Source organism: Chaetodon auriga, chromosome 2, assembly GCF_051107435.1.
Source record: "Chaetodon auriga isolate fChaAug3 chromosome 2, fChaAug3.hap1, whole genome shotgun sequence".
In the NCBI taxonomy this organism is placed as follows: Eukaryota; Metazoa; Chordata; class Actinopteri; order Chaetodontiformes; family Chaetodontidae; genus Chaetodon; species Chaetodon auriga.
Window position 1 is genome coordinate 16,585,333 of NC_135075.1, and position 20,514 is coordinate 16,605,846.

General features: G+C 43.7%; 3 protein-coding genes across 4 annotated transcripts; all 3 read right to left on the reverse strand.

Annotated features, from left to right (window-relative positions):
* Positions 1-17: 17 nt before the first annotated feature.
* prkar2ab (protein kinase, cAMP-dependent, regulatory, type II, alpha, B) lies at positions 18-4,804 on the reverse strand. The gene is made up of 10 exons (XM_076758130.1): positions 4,417-4,804; positions 3,966-4,001; positions 3,741-3,880; positions 3,366-3,472; positions 3,109-3,262; positions 2,896-2,997; positions 2,724-2,798; positions 2,565-2,630; positions 2,259-2,397; positions 18-1,417 (listed from the first exon to the last, which is right to left on the reverse strand). The coding sequence occupies exons 1-10, from the start codon at positions 4,670-4,672 to the stop codon at positions 1,293-1,295; spliced, it is 1,200 nt and encodes a 399-aa protein (XP_076614245.1). The 5' UTR covers positions 4,673-4,804; the 3' UTR covers positions 18-1,292.
* A 933-nt stretch (positions 4,805-5,737) lies between these two features.
* slc25a20 (solute carrier family 25 member 20) lies at positions 5,738-10,692 on the reverse strand. The gene is made up of 10 exons (XM_076758142.1): positions 10,589-10,692; positions 10,358-10,476; positions 9,520-9,612; positions 9,303-9,430; positions 9,122-9,212; positions 8,835-8,952; positions 8,309-8,381; positions 8,100-8,209; positions 7,669-7,793; positions 5,738-6,400 (listed from the first exon to the last, which is right to left on the reverse strand). The coding sequence occupies exons 2-10, from the start codon at positions 10,460-10,462 to the stop codon at positions 6,338-6,340; spliced, it is 906 nt and encodes a 301-aa protein (XP_076614257.1). The 5' UTR covers positions 10,463-10,476; positions 10,589-10,692; the 3' UTR covers positions 5,738-6,337.
* A 552-nt stretch (positions 10,693-11,244) lies between these two features.
* nckipsd (NCK interacting protein with SH3 domain) lies at positions 11,245-20,238 on the reverse strand. Of its 2 annotated transcripts, none has more exons than XM_076758168.1 (13): positions 19,885-20,238; positions 18,898-19,010; positions 18,596-18,803; positions 18,015-18,090; positions 17,256-17,797; positions 15,984-16,154; positions 15,135-15,221; positions 14,794-14,932; positions 14,593-14,673; positions 14,278-14,406; positions 13,924-14,013; positions 13,654-13,826; positions 11,245-12,999 (listed from the first exon to the last, which is right to left on the reverse strand). In XM_076758168.1, exons 1-13 carry the CDS (start codon positions 20,053-20,055, stop codon positions 12,775-12,777), a joined length of 2,205 nt encoding a protein of 734 aa, XP_076614283.1. In that variant the 5' UTR covers positions 20,056-20,238; the 3' UTR covers positions 11,245-12,774. The 2 variants fall into 2 exon arrangements, with proteins under 2 accessions (XP_076614283.1, XP_076614272.1); XM_076758157.1 differs by having other exon boundaries at positions 17,256-17,800.
* Positions 20,239-20,514: the final 276 nt, after the last annotated feature.

A 20,514-nucleotide genomic window follows, 5' to 3' on the forward strand; every position in this document is an offset into this window, starting at 1 on the left:
CAGAGATAATCCTTTATTTGTAATGTTTTATGTGGCAAGAATGGTCATGTTTAATGAGCTAAACTTTGATGTGTGATTTCACTGAAGACATTAAAAACAAGGTTGCACTTACATTTCATACATACCATACAACAAAGCTTTAACCAGCAGAGAGGGTTGTTAAATGGAAAATGGTTCAGCACTTTGTATTTTTGAGTCATTGGCCACCACAGTAACAGCAAATTAACGTTAATCGTGAACAGTTCAGAACTTTTTGCGTCTAATTTTGAATCTAAAGCAGCAAAGGAAGGAATGCCTAATTTGCATAATAATTATTTATGTATGATCGTTTGAGTCTGGCTGTTTAACTCCACTGTGTTTGATTTTGATGGGACAGTAGCTTGTTCTGATGAACCCTTGATTATGAGGTTTTTTAACTAAAAAAAAAAAACAACAAACTGCAGGAAAGCTGATTTTACACCTCAGAGTTTGTACACAGGTCTTAGCAGGGACTACTACATACATATGTGTAGTACAAATACTTTGGTGGCTTCAGAGGGATCTGTGTGAAGTCTGATAAATTTCCTCAAGTGATGTCACTCGAGTCAGCATCAGTCGGATCTGAAGTATGAAAATAAAAAACAAACCTGAGGGTGTGGAGTTAAAAAGAGGTGAGCTCACCAGACATCTGAAGCCCGCTCCTCATCTCTATAAAATCCCTGAAGTGTCAGTGGTCACGTTGCATTGTGGGTAATGTAGGCACCAGGCTTCACAATGAAGAAGACAATCTGACCGTGTTACAGGAGTGCAATGCTAAATCGGTGAAGTACTCTTAAATGAAAAAGTGCCACATGATGATAGAGACAAGCGGACATTTTGACTTTGACTGAACCCAAAGCAGCTAAATAAAATTCAGCCATTCTTCATTTTATCATTTATACCTGTGATTTTTCTACTGTGACATGTCAAAACATCCTACACAGAAAAGGAACAACATGTACACATGAACACATGAAATTATAAATCAGGAGCCGTGCTGAAGGAGGCTAGTCGAATGACGTCTTTTATCAATGAGGTATGTTTAAGCATCACTGCTGTCCAGATCCAGATGGGTAATTTTCTGGATTGTCACACAAGAAACGTGACATATCTTATTCACAACTGAAACATTTTTAGTTGAACAAGCAACAGGACATCTTACTGAATATTAAACAGCTGTATGTTACATTTACCTCAAAAAGGACATAATCACATGTTACATGCACTGTCACTATGTTTGACTTAAATACTACTTTCTGTCAAAATGACATGTTCTAGTGTTTTAAATCAACACTGGAGCCAAACAGAGCCACCAGCTGGTCTTCATACTGGGAAATGTTCCTCTTCATGATGTCCATACAGGGTCCCAACAAACGCTCAAAAGCCTGGATGTCAATTACTGAAAGAAATACGAGACAAATCCAGATTATGTCAGACCATCGCAGACAGGGCACGTTTCAATATATAAACTTTTGTTATAGAGGATCGCAAACAGGTGGTTAAAGGGAAAATAAACAGTGTCTTTGGAAGATATTTGAATTAGAAGGATCAATAGATGTGTGTTTATTTAATCTTGCCTCTGTCAGAACTTAAACTCTGGACAGATTTAGTCTTAAGTCTTTTCAATTAGAAATCAAAGAAACCATCGAGTTCTTAACAGTCTGACCATTAATTCTCTTTGTCTCTAGATTATTCCGGTCCATTAATTCATCCTGTAGATGCCAAATTCTGACCTTGTTATCAGCAAATCACAACAAACAGGATTTGTAGGACAGAGAATGTTTGTTTGCTCTGTCACTGTTCATTTGTTGTTCATCGTGTGCACACTGTGGCCTCAGGCATGGACCCCGTCATGGCGACAAATTGCAGACACCTCACTCTTTCTGTGCCGTGTGTGCAAATCACGCTCAGCCCCTCACATAAATTGGAGACACAGGTGTTAATCCTGCTGCTGTGTGTTGCTCATAGCTTTTTAATCAAGCCAAAGGAGCCAAGGAGCCTATTCCAACTCTTTGGTCAGCATGAGACAGTGTGTGGAGGCAGATGTTTTAAGACAAATGTGTGATATTCGGTCAGCCTCTTGACCCTCCTGCGTCCACATGGTGAGCTGGCTGTTTGTGTTGTGAACAAGTAGGATGGTGTGTAGATTATGAGTCGCTGTGATTGCCCTGCAGGCCTGCTGCACCACCCAACCACAGTCACTGAAAATGAGGTGCAGAAAGCTGGTGTCTTTAACACACCTAAACATTTGGTGTCGCCCACAGCATAAACTGACGCTGCACGAGGTTTGTTGGTGACCAGTGCCAGCTCCCCAAAATACTGCCCTCTAGAGCAACGAGCCACCTCAACCTCTGCGTTGTCCTGCTGGCCCGCCTTCGTCTGTAACAGACACAAAGGGACCTGTGAGTCTCACAGTCATTTAGTGCAGTAACATCACAAATGACAAGACGTTAAAAAACTAAAATATTACATCTAGTAGCAAAAACTAGCAACCAAACATGGATAAATGAGGAAGAATCAAACATTTTACTGGACAGTTTACTTACTTTGCTTTTTATCATTATCTTCACCTCTCCTGATTCCACAATGTAGAAACAGTCGGCCTGCTCCCCCTGCAGGCACAGACAGCAGCAGAAACCCCACATTTATTGAGTTGATTGACTAATACAACTGAAGCCAAAGATACAAATGTCTCAGCAGTGTACCTGTGTTATTAAGCGCTCTCCATCTTTGAACACTCGGGCTCCCAAAACATCTACAATCTTCATTCTCTCCGAGAGCTTGTGAAAAGATGCAAAGAGATACCACAAGGTGACTAAATATCCACCTGTTCTGACATTACTTTGCTCATACAGACTCTGTGCTCCTTATACAAACCTCAAGAGACTTCAGAAGAGGGACGCACTCGATGAAGGCCTCATACGTCTTCCTCTTTTTGGCATTGTTTCTAACAATCAGCCTGTGAAATGTGGCTCGGTCCTGCAAAGAAACAAAAAAAAAAAGACTGATCTCGTCTGTCGTTAGCACCATGTTTCACACACTCCCTCAGAAACTGTACGCTGCAGCATCATCACCCTTTGCTGCACTCACCAGGCCCCACAGGGCACCCTCCTGCGTCGCGATGATGGTGGCAGCTCGCGGCGTGTTGTACATGAGAGCCAGCTCACCAAAACTACCCTTATTGTCGTACTTTCCCACGCACACACTCACTCCATCCTTCTGCACAAAAATATCATACACACCCCTGGAAATGACACACAGACGGGGAGTAGAAGTCATTATAAGACCGACTCACAGTGTCATTTAGATGAAACCTCATGAACAAAACACCAAAATCTGTCACTCACTTCTCAATCACGTAGAAATTGTCCCCATCGTCTCCTTGGTCTATGATGTGTTCCTGAGGTTTGACCAACACCTCGAACATGGCGTCCAAAACCTCAGAGAACTGCTCCTGGAAGGACATCAGGTGGAGGAGTTTTATTAGGACAGCACAGAGCAGCAAAGTGCTTCACATAAAACACACAAAGGCTTTAAGACAACATGTAATGGAGACACAAGGCAACAGAAACATACATGTAGCTGGGTTTTAAAAACAGTGTAGTGAAAAAGAAGATAAAATAAAAGTTTGGACAGGAAGCCAGTGCAAAGATCTGATAAGTGATCATTTCATCACCAGTTCTTTGCATCCTTCCTGCAGAAGCTCGTCGGTGCTGTCGTACCTGCTCCAGTGTTTTAAACAGTAAAATGTCTCTGCAGGCTTCCTGAAGTCTGCGACGCTGCTCGTCTGTTTTGGGGTGCACGACCCGAGGCTCTGTGTCGTCGTCCTCGTCGTCCTCAGGGTTGTACGCCTCTGCACAAACTGCAGCAGGACAAACAAATTCAAATAGTGAACTGTGGCCAAACGTGTATTTATGTTCACCACACATATTGTTCCACTTACTGACCTGAGACCCTGCGGTTGTATTTACTGGTGGTGGACTCTGCAGAGAGAGAGAGAGAGGCAGCGGTGAACGTGTGAGAGTTCACAATGAGGACGTGACGAGTGTGATGTTGTTTCATCTCGTCTCTGCAATTTTTTTTCTATGCGTGGTGAATTGTGTTGCTCTAATGAGTGTTATTTAGGGTCACATGACCTGCTATTTGCAGTAGGAGCTGTGGTTTTGCTGGTCTGTTAACAGTATCCAGTCTTTTGTTCATATGGATGTTTGATTATCTGAAAGGTCAAAAACTTTGCATCAATAACATTATTGCAAATTTCAGCCTGTGGACACTTTCTCCTTTTCCTTTGTGTCAATGCTGTGAAGCTCTGGGCTTGAAACATCTACAATATGGCACTTCTTAAAAGTTACATCTTTGATTTGGAGCAAAAAAACACACACAAATGATCACACTCACTATTAGTGTCTTCTTCCTCCTCTTCTTCGTCGTCGTCCTTGTTGGCCTTATTTGATTTAGTTTCAAAGGTCACTCCTTTCCGTTTGGGCTTGGCGCTGCGCTTCTTGGCTCTCTGGTCGTTTTTTTGACCCTCCAGAATTCGTGTAAAATGCTGCACAGCGAACTCGACCAGGTCTGGCGGCCTGCGGCGAAGCACCTCCACCGTGTATCCCTGCAGCAGCTCTTTCAAACCAGCCGGTATCTCAACAGCGCTCATCGTGCAGGGTCAGAGGTCGCAGGCGGGAGTTTGATGGCTCACAATTCACCGCAAAACCAAATCTAAGTATCATATATCAGTCAAACATCAGCATCAGCTTGTCCCACAGGTTTGATGGAAATAGTTGTGTCCGGACCGGCATCACAGGAGCAACCAGACTCCCCCTTCTCTCATCGCACTCTCTCTAACACTCACAGCTTATTGATTCCTTTATCCAGCGCGGCCTGTCGGAAACTATTGACCAGGACTTTTCACATCAGATGTAATTAAAGGCTGTCCGATGGATTGTGCTTCAGAACTTGATGATTTGGCAAAGCAACAACACACACTCACTGAGAGAGAGAGAGAGAAAGGCCTGGAGTGAGGCTGGTGTTACACAGCTGGTAGAGGCAGGTTTGAAAAAGTGCAGGATCCTTCTCATGGAGGTGTATATTTAGAAATTCAAAGTATAAAACCATCTAAAAACGTTATGGGGGTCTAGCAAAAACTCATTTCATTGTACACACAACTGAAAAGGGAAAGGGAGGGAAACTTACGTGACTTACAGTGTCAAACATAAAGCTGAGCATGAAATAAATTCTGCTTTATGAAAGGAGTTTTCTTACATGAAATCTTGCATCTGCTGCAGACGATGAGGCGAATCATTCGTGTATATTTATGAATTATTATGAATCCTTCCTGCCTAGAGGTTCATAAAGTTTTGCAAAATAAACTCTGCTTAGAAATGCTATTTGAATTTGGAGCTGTGAGCGCCCTGCCCTCAGGAAATGTGTCACGTAGTTATATTGATATTTGCTGCAGGAGGAAAGGTCACTGTAGGAGTACCTTCAATTGTTTCTACTGACTGAGTTCTGTGAGTTTTCATTATACATTTTAATTCTTATACTGGAATTTAGACTTTAGTATTTTTCTTTGGCTTCTTGCTTTTATAGAAACTATTATTCCTCAGTTCATTTAACTTCCTTGGTTGCAGTTGTTTCAATAAGACAGTCAAGGCTTCTACGTCGTAAAATAATCCAAACAAAAAGAGACTTTGGAAAAAAAAAGTGCACAAGTCAAACTTGGAAATATGGATTCTGTTTTTATTTCTTTCTCATTGCTGACATTCACATACTGTTCAATCAATCTCATTATGACTACTCTCATGATTTCACATTTAAACAGACAGACAGTGTAGTGAGTGTGACCACAGAGGAAGCAGCAGACAGTCTGAAAGGTGTGTATTGCTGAGAGACTGAACACACACAGTACATCAAAATGCACCTTTTCCCTGATACGTACACCAGCTCGCAGATAACAAAAGGTAAGGCACAGCATGTTCAGGTCACTCCTTTTCTTCTATAAAAATAACATAATTCAAAAAAATAATCAAAGAACAAGTAAAGCAAAAGGAGTGAGAACATTCGACTGTATGTGTGTGTGTGTGTGTGTGTGTACTGGCACAGGTGCGACCATCACAACATCTCTGCTCTGAACCCTCAGCACCTCCGAATGATCCGCGTGCTCTGAAGTACCACAAGGTTTCCAACATAATCAAATACATTATTGGACAGTTGCTAAAATCTCTTGGTATTGTTTGATTCACTGTGTGTCTTTGTACTGCTGATAACTCTGCTGCGTTCAAGAGTTCTGGGGTTCACAAACGAGGACGACGCGGAGCCTTCATCACAGGTCCGGTGCTAGCCAGTTCAGGAACTTCATTGCACACTCAAATCCTAAGAAGCAAGCCTGAAAAAAAAAAAAAGATGCACACAGACAAAACTGTTTAGTGTATGCAGTGAAGGTATGATTCCAGTGAGAAACATGCTGTCTTCACTGAGGAGGAGGACTGATGGAGATCTTCATCACATGGTGCAACAACAATCACCTGAAGCTCAATGTCAGCAGAACCACAGTTTGAAGATTAGTGTCTCCAACTCAGTATGTGACCAAATGTGAAACACGGTCATAATCTCTCCTTTCGGTGTTGAATAATGGTCAGAAAAGTGTTTTAGCAGAATGTGATGATGTCACTGTGAAGCTGACCTTTGACCTTTTGGATATAAAATGTCATCATTTTATTTTTTCGATCCATTTTTTTTTATTTCTACGAGACATCTGTGTGAAATTTTGTCAATCGGCGTATGAATTCTTGTTATAGTTGTTATACTGTTATGTGTTTTGTTAAGATGACCTTTGACCTCAAAATCTAATCAGCTCAACCTTAAATCCAAGTGAACGTTTGTGCTAAATTTGAGGAATTCCCTCACAGCGTTCCTGAGATGGACGGACAACCAGACAACACAGTCCCTCTGGCCACAGCTGTCACCAATCAATCAACTGTCACCAATCAATCAACTGACTGATTAAATGAATAACGCTGTATGTCCACTGCCAAAAAATAAGGGTAAAAATGCAGAAAAAAAATACTTGAAATTGATGTCAGCTGATAATATTACCTGACAAACACTTGATAATCTGAACAGTTCTGAAAACTTGTGTTGATAAAAGTGTCCTTTGTTGAAACTGTCACATCACCATGACGACATGACTGCAGAAACACTGGATCTCAGGATAGCAAAGAAACACTGTGGTACATGTTTATAGCAGCTGTAACGCGCTGATTACAGTCCAGAGGTGAACATTTACGAGTTTGGAAAGGCGTACTTTGATTTCTTTAATGTGCTCCAGGATCGTTGTGGTGAGAAAGGTGTTAAAATATACCGTGTGCTGGTGTTTTGGTGTTAATCCTCAACATGAAAATCTTAATTCAAAACATAAATCTTCCTTTAAAACACCTCAGACTGTGATAATGATTGGGCTACATCACACCTATTACTGAGTGACACTGATGATTTCTGACAAACTTAAGTTTCTTCACATCAAATATCATCAAATCTGAACCACTGAGACCACGTGACACATCTATGGCCACATCTTCTTTATCTTTGAACACCATTGATGCTCTGAGTCCTTCACTGTGTCAATGAAATGGAGAATAAGTGAAGTGCACTCACTGCGTTTGCAGGGAAAGCTCTAAGCATGACAGCATTGAAGCCCTTATACAGAGAGGCCACCCCCTCCTCTCTGATCAGCTCCCGCAGAACGTCCCGGAAACCGTTGGGATACTTTCCTTCAGGGGCTGAGGAAGAGACGCGACAGAAGACTGGGTCACACACACACACACACACTGCTTAACTGCTCATCATCCTATGTTTAGGTAAGATCTCTTCATTAGTGGAATCCTGGAAACACCAGGATGAGGAACGTAATCTATGAAAGGATGAAGCAGCAGAATGAGGAGCAGGTCTCCAGAAGATGGAACAAGGGGGGTGAAGTCCAACCAGTGAAGCAGACAGGATGCAGACTGAACCAAGAACCCGTCACACTTTATAAGAGCCTCACACTTAAACAACAACAGATGGGGGAATCTAAAAAAAACCCAAACCTGTTTGGAAACGAGACTTGAGGACGTCGGGTGGAATGGCGACAGCCCAGTTAAAGATCCCAGCCATCCCTCCAGCAAACAGCACGCTGGGAACGCTGAGATCATTATGGCTGCAGGGAGAACACGACATGTTCTACAGCTCAGAGGTCTTTTCACAATATGACAGACATTTAGAAACACTGTGAAGAAAAGGAAAAGGAAATATTCACCTTCTTCCTGGTGGTGTGAGGAGGTTCTTCAGCCACTCGTAGGACGTGAAGTACATCCCGCTCGCTGGAACGTCTGAGGTATGAAACAAAACCTGTCACTATAAATGTATAGTTACATTTACCCGATCACTAATTCAATGGATGAATGAAACATTCAATACTTTACTTCTGAATATGAGTGAGGTTTAATATGGACTTTGTAACAGAGAGCGTTACAGAGTGAATCTAATCAGATGACCTTCGTGTGCATAACACGCTGTTCTCATCTTCACAAGGAGACACATTAACAGAGACACTATGATAACAGCTGCAGGGGGGTAGACAAAATAATGACAACACTTCAAGAGAATGTGCTTTAACTCAGATGTAACTTAATCACTGTTACACAGAAGGGTCGTATTAGTGTGTCAATCAACTGATGCTGTCAATGTTAAGTCATTTTCAGTGCAGCGTTCTGATTATTTTATCTACTCATTGGAGGAAAAACGTCTGCTCAGGTTTCGGTTCGATCAGAGTAAAGACGCACCTCTCATGAGAGTCAGAGCGGTGCCTTTGTAGATTCCTCTGATCCCAGACGTTTTGTACAGCTGTTTGACACAGTCCATGGGTCCCGCGTACTTCACCTCCCCTGATGATGCCTGGATCTGCACACACACAAACACACACACACATATTATTTCTCAGTCACTGTCCCAAGTAACAACACCTCTATAATCTGAAGCAGTAAAACATTTTGTGACAGGAGGGAGCCTGATGTGAAATCTACTATTCAGCAATCGGACCCTGTATCTGCACACACACATGACCTCTGACCTGCAGGAGGCATTTGATGCGCTCTCCAGGAGCCATGATGCCTGTGGTGAACACACCGGCCAACATTCCTGCAGCAAACAGCTGTGGATACCTGCAGGAGAAAACGCAATTACACGAGATCAACCACAGAGTTTGGAACAGTGATGTGAGCAGCACCACCTACAACAAAGCAATCACCTACGTAAGGATATCATCAGGGCTTCTCTGTTGGAGCTTCTTGCCCAGCCCAAATCCAAAGAAGCAGACAGCAAACATGGGTGTGACTCCAATGATGGGGGCCGCCATTCCTTTATAGAGCCCTTTCACACCCTGCGAGGGAAGAAAACGACAAGGAAACATCAGCACGAGGAACATTTTATCTGATGTATCCCTCAGATTACAGCAGAATGTTTCCTTACCTCTTGGGCTAAGGTCTTCTTAAAACAATCCAGGGTTCCTGCGTACACGAGGCTCTGTCCAGGTTTGGGTTTGGGCTGAGTCTGTAAACGGACCTGAGAAAAGAAGGGGATGTCAAGCATCGTGGACCTCACTATGTGCACATATAGAAACAGTTTGATGTGGAAGAGCTTGACTGGCCTCCACAGAGCGCTGACCCCCGATTCTGACTGCAAGTCAGAGAGTGAATAAGTCCAACATTAAGATCAAATGAATGGAGGTGCTGCTCTGTGTAAATAACTGTCTATTTAACAACTATAACAACGTTTTAACAGCTTTATAAAATGTTGTGTTGTGTCTACCGCTTGAAAAGAATCTGGTTTAAATAACTGAGACTGTGTTATGAACTGAGCAGGACACTTAATAGTTAAAATCTTTGCACTGCTGGGCAAATTATGTGGTGAGGAGACTTTTTTGAAACTACCTTAAACACCTCTGGCCTCTCTGAAGTGCAGTCTTCAATTTCTAACACTGGTGAACTGGTTGGCCGGTCTATGCAGAAGTACTGAACTATTTACTGCAGGTCTAATGCAGAGAGAATGGGTGACACCATTCTTGTCCTCAGGTGAGACCTCAGGAGGCCATGACAGCAGCAGTGAGCTGAGTCATTAAACATACTGAATGTGGGCCAAAGGCTGCAGCAGCAGCCCGAGCTGATCCTGCTGAGCTCTGTGAGGGCAGGAGTTTGTTTCATCCACACAGCTGACTCTGCTCCGGAGCAAAGATCAGACTGTCTGTGGTCGCCGGTTCTGCTGTGACCGGACACTCTGTCATGGCTGACACACAAAGTGCAGTAAATACTTTGATAGTGTCGAGTGGATGTCCGGCGAAGACGAGGCAAACCCCTCCAAAGCCTCCCGCGAAGAAGTTCTTCAGAGGACTGATCGGCTGCGGCTGTTTGGACATTTTTACTTTCCGTTCTGCAGGAAGAAGAAGAAAAAAAAAACACGACAAGGGCAACTGAATGAAACCGTCAGAGAAAAATAAACGAAGACACGCCGACAAACCAACAACCAAGAAATAACATCTTACCTGGTCAACTGTGGCTCTGGGAGATGTGTTTGTCTGCTGCTGTGGCCGCTGCCTGTTGGACCTTTCACCCACTTATTTACCCGGACCGGTCTGACTGCAACACAACGTCACTCTGGTACGTCTCTGTTTGGTGTCCGGCTAGAAACTTGCAACTTTTGGTCTTTAAATTTCACCTGCATACTATCAGTCAGTAGTAGGTTTTGTTTGTTTTGTGATGTATAATTCTCAGTATTGTTCACAGAAGTGTCCAGCATGTCATGAATACAACAAACGTGTGTGTATATGCATGTATGTGTATATTAATTAATTATTCATTTATAGGGAAACAAACAAGACGAATAAACACAATAAATAACATATAATCAATAAAAGCTCAAAGCGAGAGATTTTGATGAAACTGAGAAGGAGTTAAATACAGGACCATGCCTAAAATGAATCAATTTTCATTCATATTGAGCTTTAGACCTGCTGGACGCCCTCAGCTGTTTTGGGTCACTGCCAACAATCACACTCATCTCATCTGAAGACTCTTGTTTATTTTGTCGTGACCTACAATATATTCACAAATCTTTGAATTAAGGTTTTATTATGTTGTAAATTTTAAACTAAAATGTACTGTCACGCAGCCACCTTTTCAACAACCAGTCCGACCACTTCCACTGTTAAAATATAGCTTTATTAGTCTTATTATAACACAGTCGTAGCACTTCTGCAGACAATGTTAATCATGGAAAGAAGAGACACTCACCTCTCTCACACACACTGTAAACAGACACACAAATAATCAATGAACAAATACTGAGACATGAACTAAAAACTGATATCACTTCTGGATTGTGTCTGCCTTCTCAGAAACAGGTTTGCAGACAGGGAAGCCATGCCAGGGACAAAAACAGTTAAGTCAAGGTGTAAGACGGGAGAACATCAATCACTACATCATGGCAGAGAAACAAGGAAAGGTACATGTTGCTGTTAAAAATATTAAAACCATGAGGGGATAAAAGAAATGCCCTGTATTTCCTCTCCCTTGTCTCGATATTCAGTAGGAGCATCAGGTAATAACTGGAAATCAACAACACAGACTAATGTTGTATCTCAGATAATAAGTGCAGAACACGTTTACCCTCCATGAAGCCGCACATCAGCCAAGACTCAGGTTATTACAGCGATATTACAAGTTGCTATAAAGCCTTATTGCAGCACAGTTAGTTTGAATATGAATGCAGCATACGGACAGAAACACCCTTTAATCCAACTGACGTTAAACAGATTGCAGATGCTTGAGGAGCTTTGCATATGTAAGTACAGAGTGATCTTGTTGGAGAGCAGTAAAGACACAAAAGTACCAGACTGAGCCACAGGAGAGACTCGATATGTAGCAGCAAAGGTTACTCAGCTAAAAGCTTAGTAATGATAATACATGAGTCAAAGAGTGCTTTTTTCACTGGAATAGTAAACTTGTTCAACTTGACTTGACTTCACTAATTTTAATGATAATGAATGAAGGGGTGAGTAAGAGAGGAAGTTAGTTTAAAGAGTATTATACTCTATAAAGAAGATAATGCTCTCAGTAACACACAGCAGTTTGGTCCCACTAACAGGGAAGCACACAGAGTCAAAGTACCCTCACAACGGCTCAAAACTGCCCTTCATCACTAAAACTCTTTGAATTTGTTCAAGATCAGTTTGGTTAAAGTTATTTTGGTCAGAAAAAAGTTAAGTCCTGGTTGTTGTTACTTTCATTTCCAAATACTGTGAGTACACACAGTTCATGTGTGACATTTAAGGTAATGACTGCTTGGAGTTCTCTGTGAAACAGCAACGATTTGGCCTGTATTTTGGCTATTTTTAATCTCCATGTATGACTAAACCTCACAGGTTTTTTGTACATTTTTTTCCCTTTGTGAAAGACGCTAAAGAAAAATACTTTTTTTTTTTTTTTCAAATGAAGTTCATTTAAGAGGGGAACAGCTGTGAAACACAGCAAGATCTTTCTCAAATCATGTGCATGCTGCAGCCCAGGACTACGAGTCCAAGAAAACATTGGCAAGGCTGATTAGCTTCTCTCCTCACAGGCTGGCACAGAACCTGTCAGTTCTTCTTCTTTATTGTACTGTACTGTACTGCTTTGTTGTACCTCCCTGCAGTAGAGCAGACTACAGTGTGTGAGCATGGTACTGATACGGTTAGTCCTGGTTCTCACTGATCTGTGGGAACTCTTTGTAGATCTGCTGTACAATTAGCTTATCCATCTGTTTTGCTGTTGTGTTCCCTTCATCCTCTCCTGGATCTTCCTCCTCCCTGAGAATCCTCTGCAGCGCCCCCCGCAGGTCAGACAGGCGGTGCTGGTGCTCGAGGTAATCCGTGGAGCGTATTATGGAGTGCATGAGGGAGAGGTACTCCATCCGCAGCTTCACAGGGGGGTGCCAGAGGGGATTATAATACAGATACATCATTAAAAGACTCATTCAAAATTTGGGGAAATCCGCTTATTTGCTCTCTTGACACTCTCATGTCTGTCTGTTAAATATGAAGCAGGAGTCTTAAAGAACTGCTCAGCCAAGAAACAGGATTTTAAACTTTGTCTTAGTATGAATTTAACCAAATGAGATAAAATGTGTAAACTAGTGAGCTTTAGAGGTGTGGTAGACGGATGTTGTTATGTTTGGACAGCGCCTGGCTCGCTGTTTCCCTCCAGTTCTTCGTCTTTGTGCTCAGCAAAGCTAACCTGCCGCTGGCTCTAGCTTCAGATTTTTTAAAATATATATTTTTTGCCTTTATGATAGTGACAGCTGAAGGTACGACAGGAAAGGGGACAGAGAAAGAGGGGACGACACGCAGCAAATGAGCCGCAGGTGGGAGTCCATTCTGTGGCCACTGCAGAGGACTGACAGCCTCAATACATGTGGTGCACATCCTACCAACTGAGCTATAGGGGCGCTTCGCTTCATATTTACCATGCAGACAGGAGAGTGTCTGTAGCAAAAGAGTGTTTGCCAAGATGCAAAATCATTCCTTTACAGGCTGAGAAAAATCGGGAGCTGTGCCCTGTGTCCATGTCTCACCTTGTCTCCAGGTGAAAGGTCAGATATTTGCCGAACGGCGATGTCAATCATCACCATCATGTCAGTGCGGTAGAAGATGTCAGCGGTCTCTCGGCTGGCGAAAACATCCTGCAGAAACTTGAGTACCGAGTGCGGTGCGGGCGGGGTGTGTTTGAACATACACACCGGGTCGTCTGGGGAGAAGGAGGCAAAAAGCGGGTAATGATGTGAGTAGGGCAGAAAGCGTCGATGCAGGATGAGAAATATGACAAACAAAAGTATTATTTTTACCGCCTCTGTTGAGAAGCAGCAGCACTTTCTCTGACAGGATCTTGACATTTTTCTTCTTCAGCTCCTGCATGATCACATTGCTGCTGGGTACTGGGTGACACAGACAGAAAAGTATTTATGGTAACACAAAAGCTCTTTTGTGGGTCAGCAAAAAATACTAGCGTAGAACTCTGTTGTGCATTACCGCTCCTACAGACCTTGTTTAGGCAGAGAAAAGCAAAAGTAAGCACAAATAAAAACACTAATGACAGCACAACATGCACAACACCAGGATCCTGTCATTAGTAAACATAAACGCAATGCAGTGATCTTGAATCTCTGCTGTGGAAAAAGGTCTGCGGTGGCTCTTCTCACCTGTGTGGTGGAGATTAAAGGACAGTACGAGGTTCAGGAAGATGTCAGGCAGCTGCTCTGTGGGATCAGAGGGAAGCCCGTCCTCCACCACACTCAGCAGAAACTCAACAAATTCAGCATTCAAGTGTTCTGCAAGCGGGGACAGTCAGGATTATGCATCAATCAAAAAACACATTATCTCTTTAATGCACCTTTTAATGCAAGCATGTCAGACTTCTACATCAGTTTAGGTTGGGAAAAGCTTTTGTAATATGTAATATGCCACTGAAAAGTTGTTATAATACAGCAGCTTTATATATATATATATATACACACCGTAATGATGATATGGCACCTGTTCGCCCATTGAGAAAATCATCGTGAGTACCAAAGCTGTGTAACACATCTTCTGGTGTTCTGAGGAAAAACAAGCAGGCGAGAGACAGTCAATGAAAACAGCAAATTCATGTTAAGTCTTGGGAGTGCTACTCCAGAGGAACAGAGGAGACAGTGAAAAAAAAAAAAAGACATCTTCACCTTGCATGTCAGTCTGCAGATCCCTGGCCAGCTCCATGGGGAGGATGGAGTTGAGGAAGGTGGAGATGAGAGCAGCATCCAGGCTGCACATCGCCCCGAACACTTTGAGCAGCAGCAGCCGCAGAGACACGCGATTCTCCTGCACGGTCACACGGAGGCAACAATGAGCCAACACACGTCAAACAGTTTTTTCATGACACTCAGCACGACTTTCAAACTAATGTATTACTGCTGGAAGTATCTTTCATGCCTGCACCACATCCACCGTCACTCTCTTGACACACAGGTTCGATTTGAGTTCAAAGTTTAAAGTAAAATGCTCTCTTACTCTAATCTCTTACCATCTGATAATATGACACCAGAGACAGCACATTCTCATAGTGGTTGGCCTTGCACATCCTCTTACACACCTCTGGATCTGCATCAGTCTGAGGAGGAAAAAAAACAGCTTTTAGTTGTAACAGCAATGATATAAAAACATCATGACTATGTAACTTCATAATCTGTTTGCCAGTCATGGTCCCTGGACTCAGCAGGGGATTATGGGGCCCATTAAAACAACTCATCTGGACATCCCAGCCCTGATCTCAGTATTGGTCGAGACAAGCTGCCAATAAAGAATATTTGGCAGCCTGGAGAGTTTACAGATTCAGTCTTTGACCACACTGTTGGATTTGTAAAGTCGTCTGAGCCGGTCTGATCCTATCAAATGTGTCTGGTATTTACAGCACAACATCTGGACGGGTCCTGTGGGCACATCACAGATTCACCCCAAGAGAAAACTTTTCATAGTATAATGATGATGAGGATAATGTAGTCACATCAGCTGAGAGACTGTCCAACCTATAATCTGGGCTGAATTAGATGATGCCTAATATCTTTCCAGCTTTCACTGAAAACTGCCTCTTCAGGCATTTTCAGTGCATTTAATTTTTTACGTGAATGTGTGTTTTGAAAAGAGGCTCAACCCCAATTGGGTCACTGTGTAAAACATAAATGAAACCGAATGTGATCATTTGCTGTCCTAATTCTGACACCTACTGTAAATAGTACAAAAACAATATATTTAATGTTTGACCTCATCAGTTTCATTGATTTTTGCAAATATCTGCTTATTCTGAATTTGAATAAGACTGTTATAAACATGCGTTGTTAGAGGACAGAGAGGCTGACAGCAGCCTGCGTCATACCAGTATCTTCAGCAGCTCCTCCAGGTAGCAGGCGATGATAGTGTGGTCTTCGTGAAGAGCCCAGCTTCGCTGCTGGGAGTCATCCCGGTGCCGCGCGAGGTCGCTGAAGATCACCTCCAGCCTCTGCTCGTCGTGACACACCTGACCCTGAGGCAGCGATGCACTCAGATCCTGCGGAGCCAGAAAACACTGTGACACACCATTTCTGCTTCAACCTGAAATACCAGTACAGAGGAACATTATGTATTCACTGACACAGAAAGCAGCTGCTCAGCTTATCAAGAGAAAATGTATTCTATTTGTGGGCAAAGTTTATACCTGCATTCATTATTTTTGGGGCGCAGGCAGAGCAACAAGCTGTATACACATCACCTTATACAGAGATGTGATTAACATGTTGGTTATGTGCACACCCAGAGGATACAGAGCAACATTAGCAGTAATTTGGAGTTGTGTTATGGGTCACTTGACGCTGGGCAGGCGGTGCACAAATCAATTTATTTGAGCTTTTTCACTCAAAGCAGCTCAACAGAGATTGATGAGAGCGGCGGCAGTGACTGTAAAACCAGAATAATGAGCTGAGAGAAAAACTCTAGAGCCAGGTGATAATTTCCTGCAGGTGTGTCACAATGACTCCTTTCATATTAGAAATGGTAATTTCATCCACTGATAATATAAAATATTGATGAGAGCAGCTTTAAAGGATGATACATTAGAGTGTGTGCACTGTAATTCAATTAAAAGTATTCAAAACAACATATACAGGCTTGGATATCATCTGAGTTTCAGCCCTAATTTTTTTTTTTTTGTACATTTTTTGTATTATCAATGTTTTGTTAAGCTCAAGTTGAGCGTTTGCTACCTAAAAGCACAGACAAGATCTCTAATGGACCACAGAGCATTTCAAGCTTTTTAATTGGATGAGCAGGATCTGAGTGTGCACACGTGTCATCATGTAAATACAGGATGAGGCCAAAAGCTTTCAGCAGTTGCTCTTAGGGGTTACACTACCCCAGAGGTAGAAACAGAAACATCTGCCAGGAAAGAATCAGATGTTCATTTCATGGTTGGGTTGACACTGCAAAGCCTGCACTTCAAAACAGGAAATGAGAGTGATACTGTGAGTACTGGCCCCCGAGTCTCAAAGTCACTCTGAGAAATGTCAGCTAAATGCAGACTGAGCTGTAACTCTAAACGACACCGGTATTCTCCTTTAAGCTGGCGAGGCTCCAGGATGCAGAATCCACATGATGCAATGAAAACAAATCTGACCTTGCTCTCCACCAGCGAGAGGAGAACCTGCTCCAAAGCGGAGGAGGCTTGAGGTAAGGCCGTCTGTAGATGGCCGACCACCACGCCGACGGCGACCCGCGACAGCTCGTAACTCAAGCCCGTGTTCTTCCGTACCAGCTCGATCAGTTCAGCCCCAATGGTCATGGGAACCGGCTCAGAGGTGGTGGGGCTGCCAGGAGGGCTTTCAGCGACAGATGGGGGGGCGACGGGCCATTCGCTGTCCGGCTGGTCCTCCGCAGCGGGCTGTGAAGGAGGGGCGGGCTGGGGAGGCTGTGGAGCTGGGCTCTTCTTTGCAGGGGCTGGCTGAGGAGGAGAGTCCGAGGGAGGCATGTCTACGGGCGGCGCAGAGGGCTTCACACGGGATGGCACTGGAGGAGGGGGGGTGCTGGAAACACTTGGCAAGCTGACATCGGAGGAGAGCAGTGAGCGGGAGGAGCCAGACTCTGAAGAGGTGGTGCTGATTGAGAGGGAGGGAGCAGGGGACGGAGGGAGAGAGGACACTCTGGAGGGGATCTCCGGCTCTGCTGAGAGGGGGAGAGGGGGAGAGTGGGAGAGAGAGAGGGAGAGATCTCCAGTTACAGAGAGGAGAGTGAACAGGACCTGACCTGACTAAGAATAGAGTGTCTGTGAATTACAGAGCTGCAGCAGGTAGCATCAGCTAAAAGCAGCAGCAGCAGCAGAAACGCTGTGCTGCAACCCGTCTGACTGTTGATACGCCGCCGCTCTCTGAGCGCTGACCTGGACGCCGGCTGTTTCTCTGCTTCTCAGGGGGAGGTGGGGTGATCGGAGCCGCACGGCGAGGCTGAGGAGGCACCTGCAGGAGGGGACGCAGGGGTGAAATTGACTGTATACAGGGTCATTTCAGGGCATACTGGTCATTACCATGAGACAAGAATTCCCTGGTGATGATAGTTTATCATCTCTAATGATCGCATCCTGATATTCTCTTTACAATCAACAATCAACAATCTCTGGTTACAAATATCTGCATGGTGGGATATCAATGTAGATTAGTGGTTTTTATTATTTAGAAGCCTTGAGGATGTTCAGAAATTGAGCATTAGGGGGTTATAGTTGCAAAAAAGCAAACAAACCTTATTCATAAACAATTTTAAAAATAGAAATTAAAAGTGCTTTTGAGGAAGAACAGAGAAAGAGGAGGGAGAAATAAGACTATAACCCACAATACAATAGTAAGACAAGAAAAAGGATAAAATTAAATGATTTTAAGTATCATAGCATGCCTGTAATCTCTCTAAATGTCCCGTAAATTTGTTTCAATTAAAACATCTGAATGTGTATTATTGAGAGTGTGTTACCTGGTAAAAGCCCTGTTCTCCCTGCATATTGTCCATGCTTCCTGATAACGGCATGCTCCCCTGTCGCCCGTAGTCTCGGTTAAGGCCATTGGGTGGAGGAGTCTGACTGAGAGATATTTCGCTGCTGGAAGATGGGAGGCCTTGCTTGTGACTGGAGGAAGAGGAACTTCGTCGTGCAAGAGTCTCCTTTCTGTGATGGATCAACTTCCTGCGACAGAAGGGGAGAAGGATTCAAGCTCAGAGCGCAGAATTTGTCAGAATCAACCTGTTATCTGAAGTTTGTCACAAGCATTTTGACTCACTGTAGAACATCTCTCTGCTCCAGATTGTATTTGCCTCCATTTTTTAAGGCCACATTGTGGATTCCCTCGATCGCTCTGTCAATAGACTGCAACACCTCATCCTGCTCGGGAGCCTGCCAGAGAAACGGGGGGGGGGGGGGGGGGGGGGGTGCAAATAAAAAATTCATTATCACAATTATTAAAATTTAAACAAAAACAGAACATAACAGCAGCTCGGGGGCACGTGTGACTCCGGGCAGACACAAACTAGGCCAGTTATCTAACAAAAAGCTGCCTTTTAACCAGTGACACACGAGCTCAGCGAGGCCTCACATTCAGGCTCATTAAACCTCTGCAGCCAATGTCATTAACAACAGCAGAGAGCATTCCTACCGGAGCCTGTGATTTCACAAAATGCATGCTCCAACTAGTTCACTGTTCAGTCCTGATCCTTGGAAAACAGACTCCCCTCACTGTGCAGCACATGTGGGTGTGACTGAGAGCTTTGTGGAAGGAAGTAGCTACTTAGAAAACAATGACAAGGAGAGCTGAGGATGGTTCTGGATAATGAAACACAGTCAAAGGGGCAGATGAGGTCAATGTAAGCAGAAACAATATGTCCTGTCTCATATCTTACTCTGTATCATCCTATCCTGTCATGTCCCATCTTTTCCTGACCTCCCCTCTGTCGCAGTGAGCAGCTGCAGTGCAGAAGGCCATGTCCCTACATCATGCAATCCTTCCAATAATTCATGGGTTCTCCTGCAAAGCATGCATTTTCCTCTTCCCTGGCTATTATCAGCACTCAGCGTCAACACGGCCTGCACTGCAGCACATATAGCTCACTTACATGGGATCTGTCTCTCATGATCCCATCAATTCAAACCTTAATGTTACGGCGCATTCACTGGATTTCACTTCAGCATGGGCACAGCTTGCCCTCACTGAGACAGAAGAGAGAGAGAAGAAGAAGAAACAACGACACCCGGGTCAGGAAGTGTTGTTTACCTGTATTTTTTCGATGTATGAGGCTGGGATGTAGCCGGTTTCCCCCGAGCTGCAGCGGGACCCCAGCCACCAGTGTTTGTTGCTCCTCTCCAGGATTAAGAAGCTTTCACCGGCCGCGAAGTGCAGCGAGTTGGGCTCCGCGGATCGGAAGGCGTACAGAGACCGGTACATACTTTATCAACGCTTAAACACGCCGAAATGAGCCGGAACAGCGAGAGAAGCGGTGTCGGAAGGTAGGGCGTCTCCGAGTGGGAATATCTGCTCTGTTGGAGGCGATTTAAAGAGGATATGAAGGCATGGCCACGGTGGATCGCTCCTGTCTATTTACAATGCAGCAGGGATCATCTGACCTGTGACTGTTGCCAGTAAACGCCGCGGGGGGCGCTGTTACTCCATGAACACGCCCCCCAGGCATTTTAATCAAAGGCAGAGCCGATACTCATCGTCTGAGTTCATGACTTTCAAAGACGGCTTAGATTTGTACATTGCAGTTTTTACTGCTACCAGATATGTCAAATAGTCAAATGGTGAAATAGGTGCTATAACTTTTTTTTTTTTGGATGTTATATACTTTGAGTTATAAAGATGTAGTATCAGTTCCTCAGCCATCAGTTGTACTTATATCTCAGC

Excerpts from the sequence above, each read along its gene's own strand:
- prkar2ab (XM_076758130.1), bottom strand. The coding sequence starts at position 4,672 with ATGAGCGCTGTTGAGATACCGGCTGGTTTGAAAGAGCTGCTGCAGGGA. Across the intron at positions 3,263-3,365 it reads AATTTCTACGTGATTGAGAA|GGGTGTGTATGATATTTTTG; the intron begins GTGAGTGACAGA and ends TGTCATTTCCAG. Across the intron at positions 2,631-2,723 it reads GAGAGCGCTTAATAACACAG|GGGGAGCAGGCCGACTGTTT; the intron begins GTACACTGCTGA and ends CTGTGCCTGCAG.
- slc25a20 (XM_076758142.1), bottom strand. The coding sequence starts at position 10,462 with ATGTCCAAACAGCCGCAGCCGATCAGTCCTCTGAAGAACTTCTTCGCG. Across the intron at positions 9,213-9,302 it reads AGCCCTGATGATATCCTTAC|GTATCCACAGCTGTTTGCTG; the intron begins GTAGGTGATTGC and ends TTTCTCCTGCAG. Across the intron at positions 8,382-8,834 it reads CGCTCTGACTCTCATGAGAG|ACGTTCCAGCGAGCGGGATG; the intron begins GTGCGTCTTTAC and ends TTCATACCTCAG.
- nckipsd (XM_076758157.1), bottom strand. The coding sequence starts at position 20,055 with ATGTACCGGTCTCTGTACGCCTTCCGATCCGCGGAGCCCAACTCGCTG. Across the intron at positions 18,804-18,897 it reads GAGCAGAGAGATGTTCTACA|GAAGTTGATCCATCACAGAA; the intron begins GTGAGTCAAAAT and ends CTTCTGTCGCAG. Across the intron at positions 14,014-14,277 it reads CTTTAATCTCCACCACACAG|TACCCAGCAGCAATGTGATC; the intron begins GTGAGAAGAGCC and ends TGTGTCACCCAG.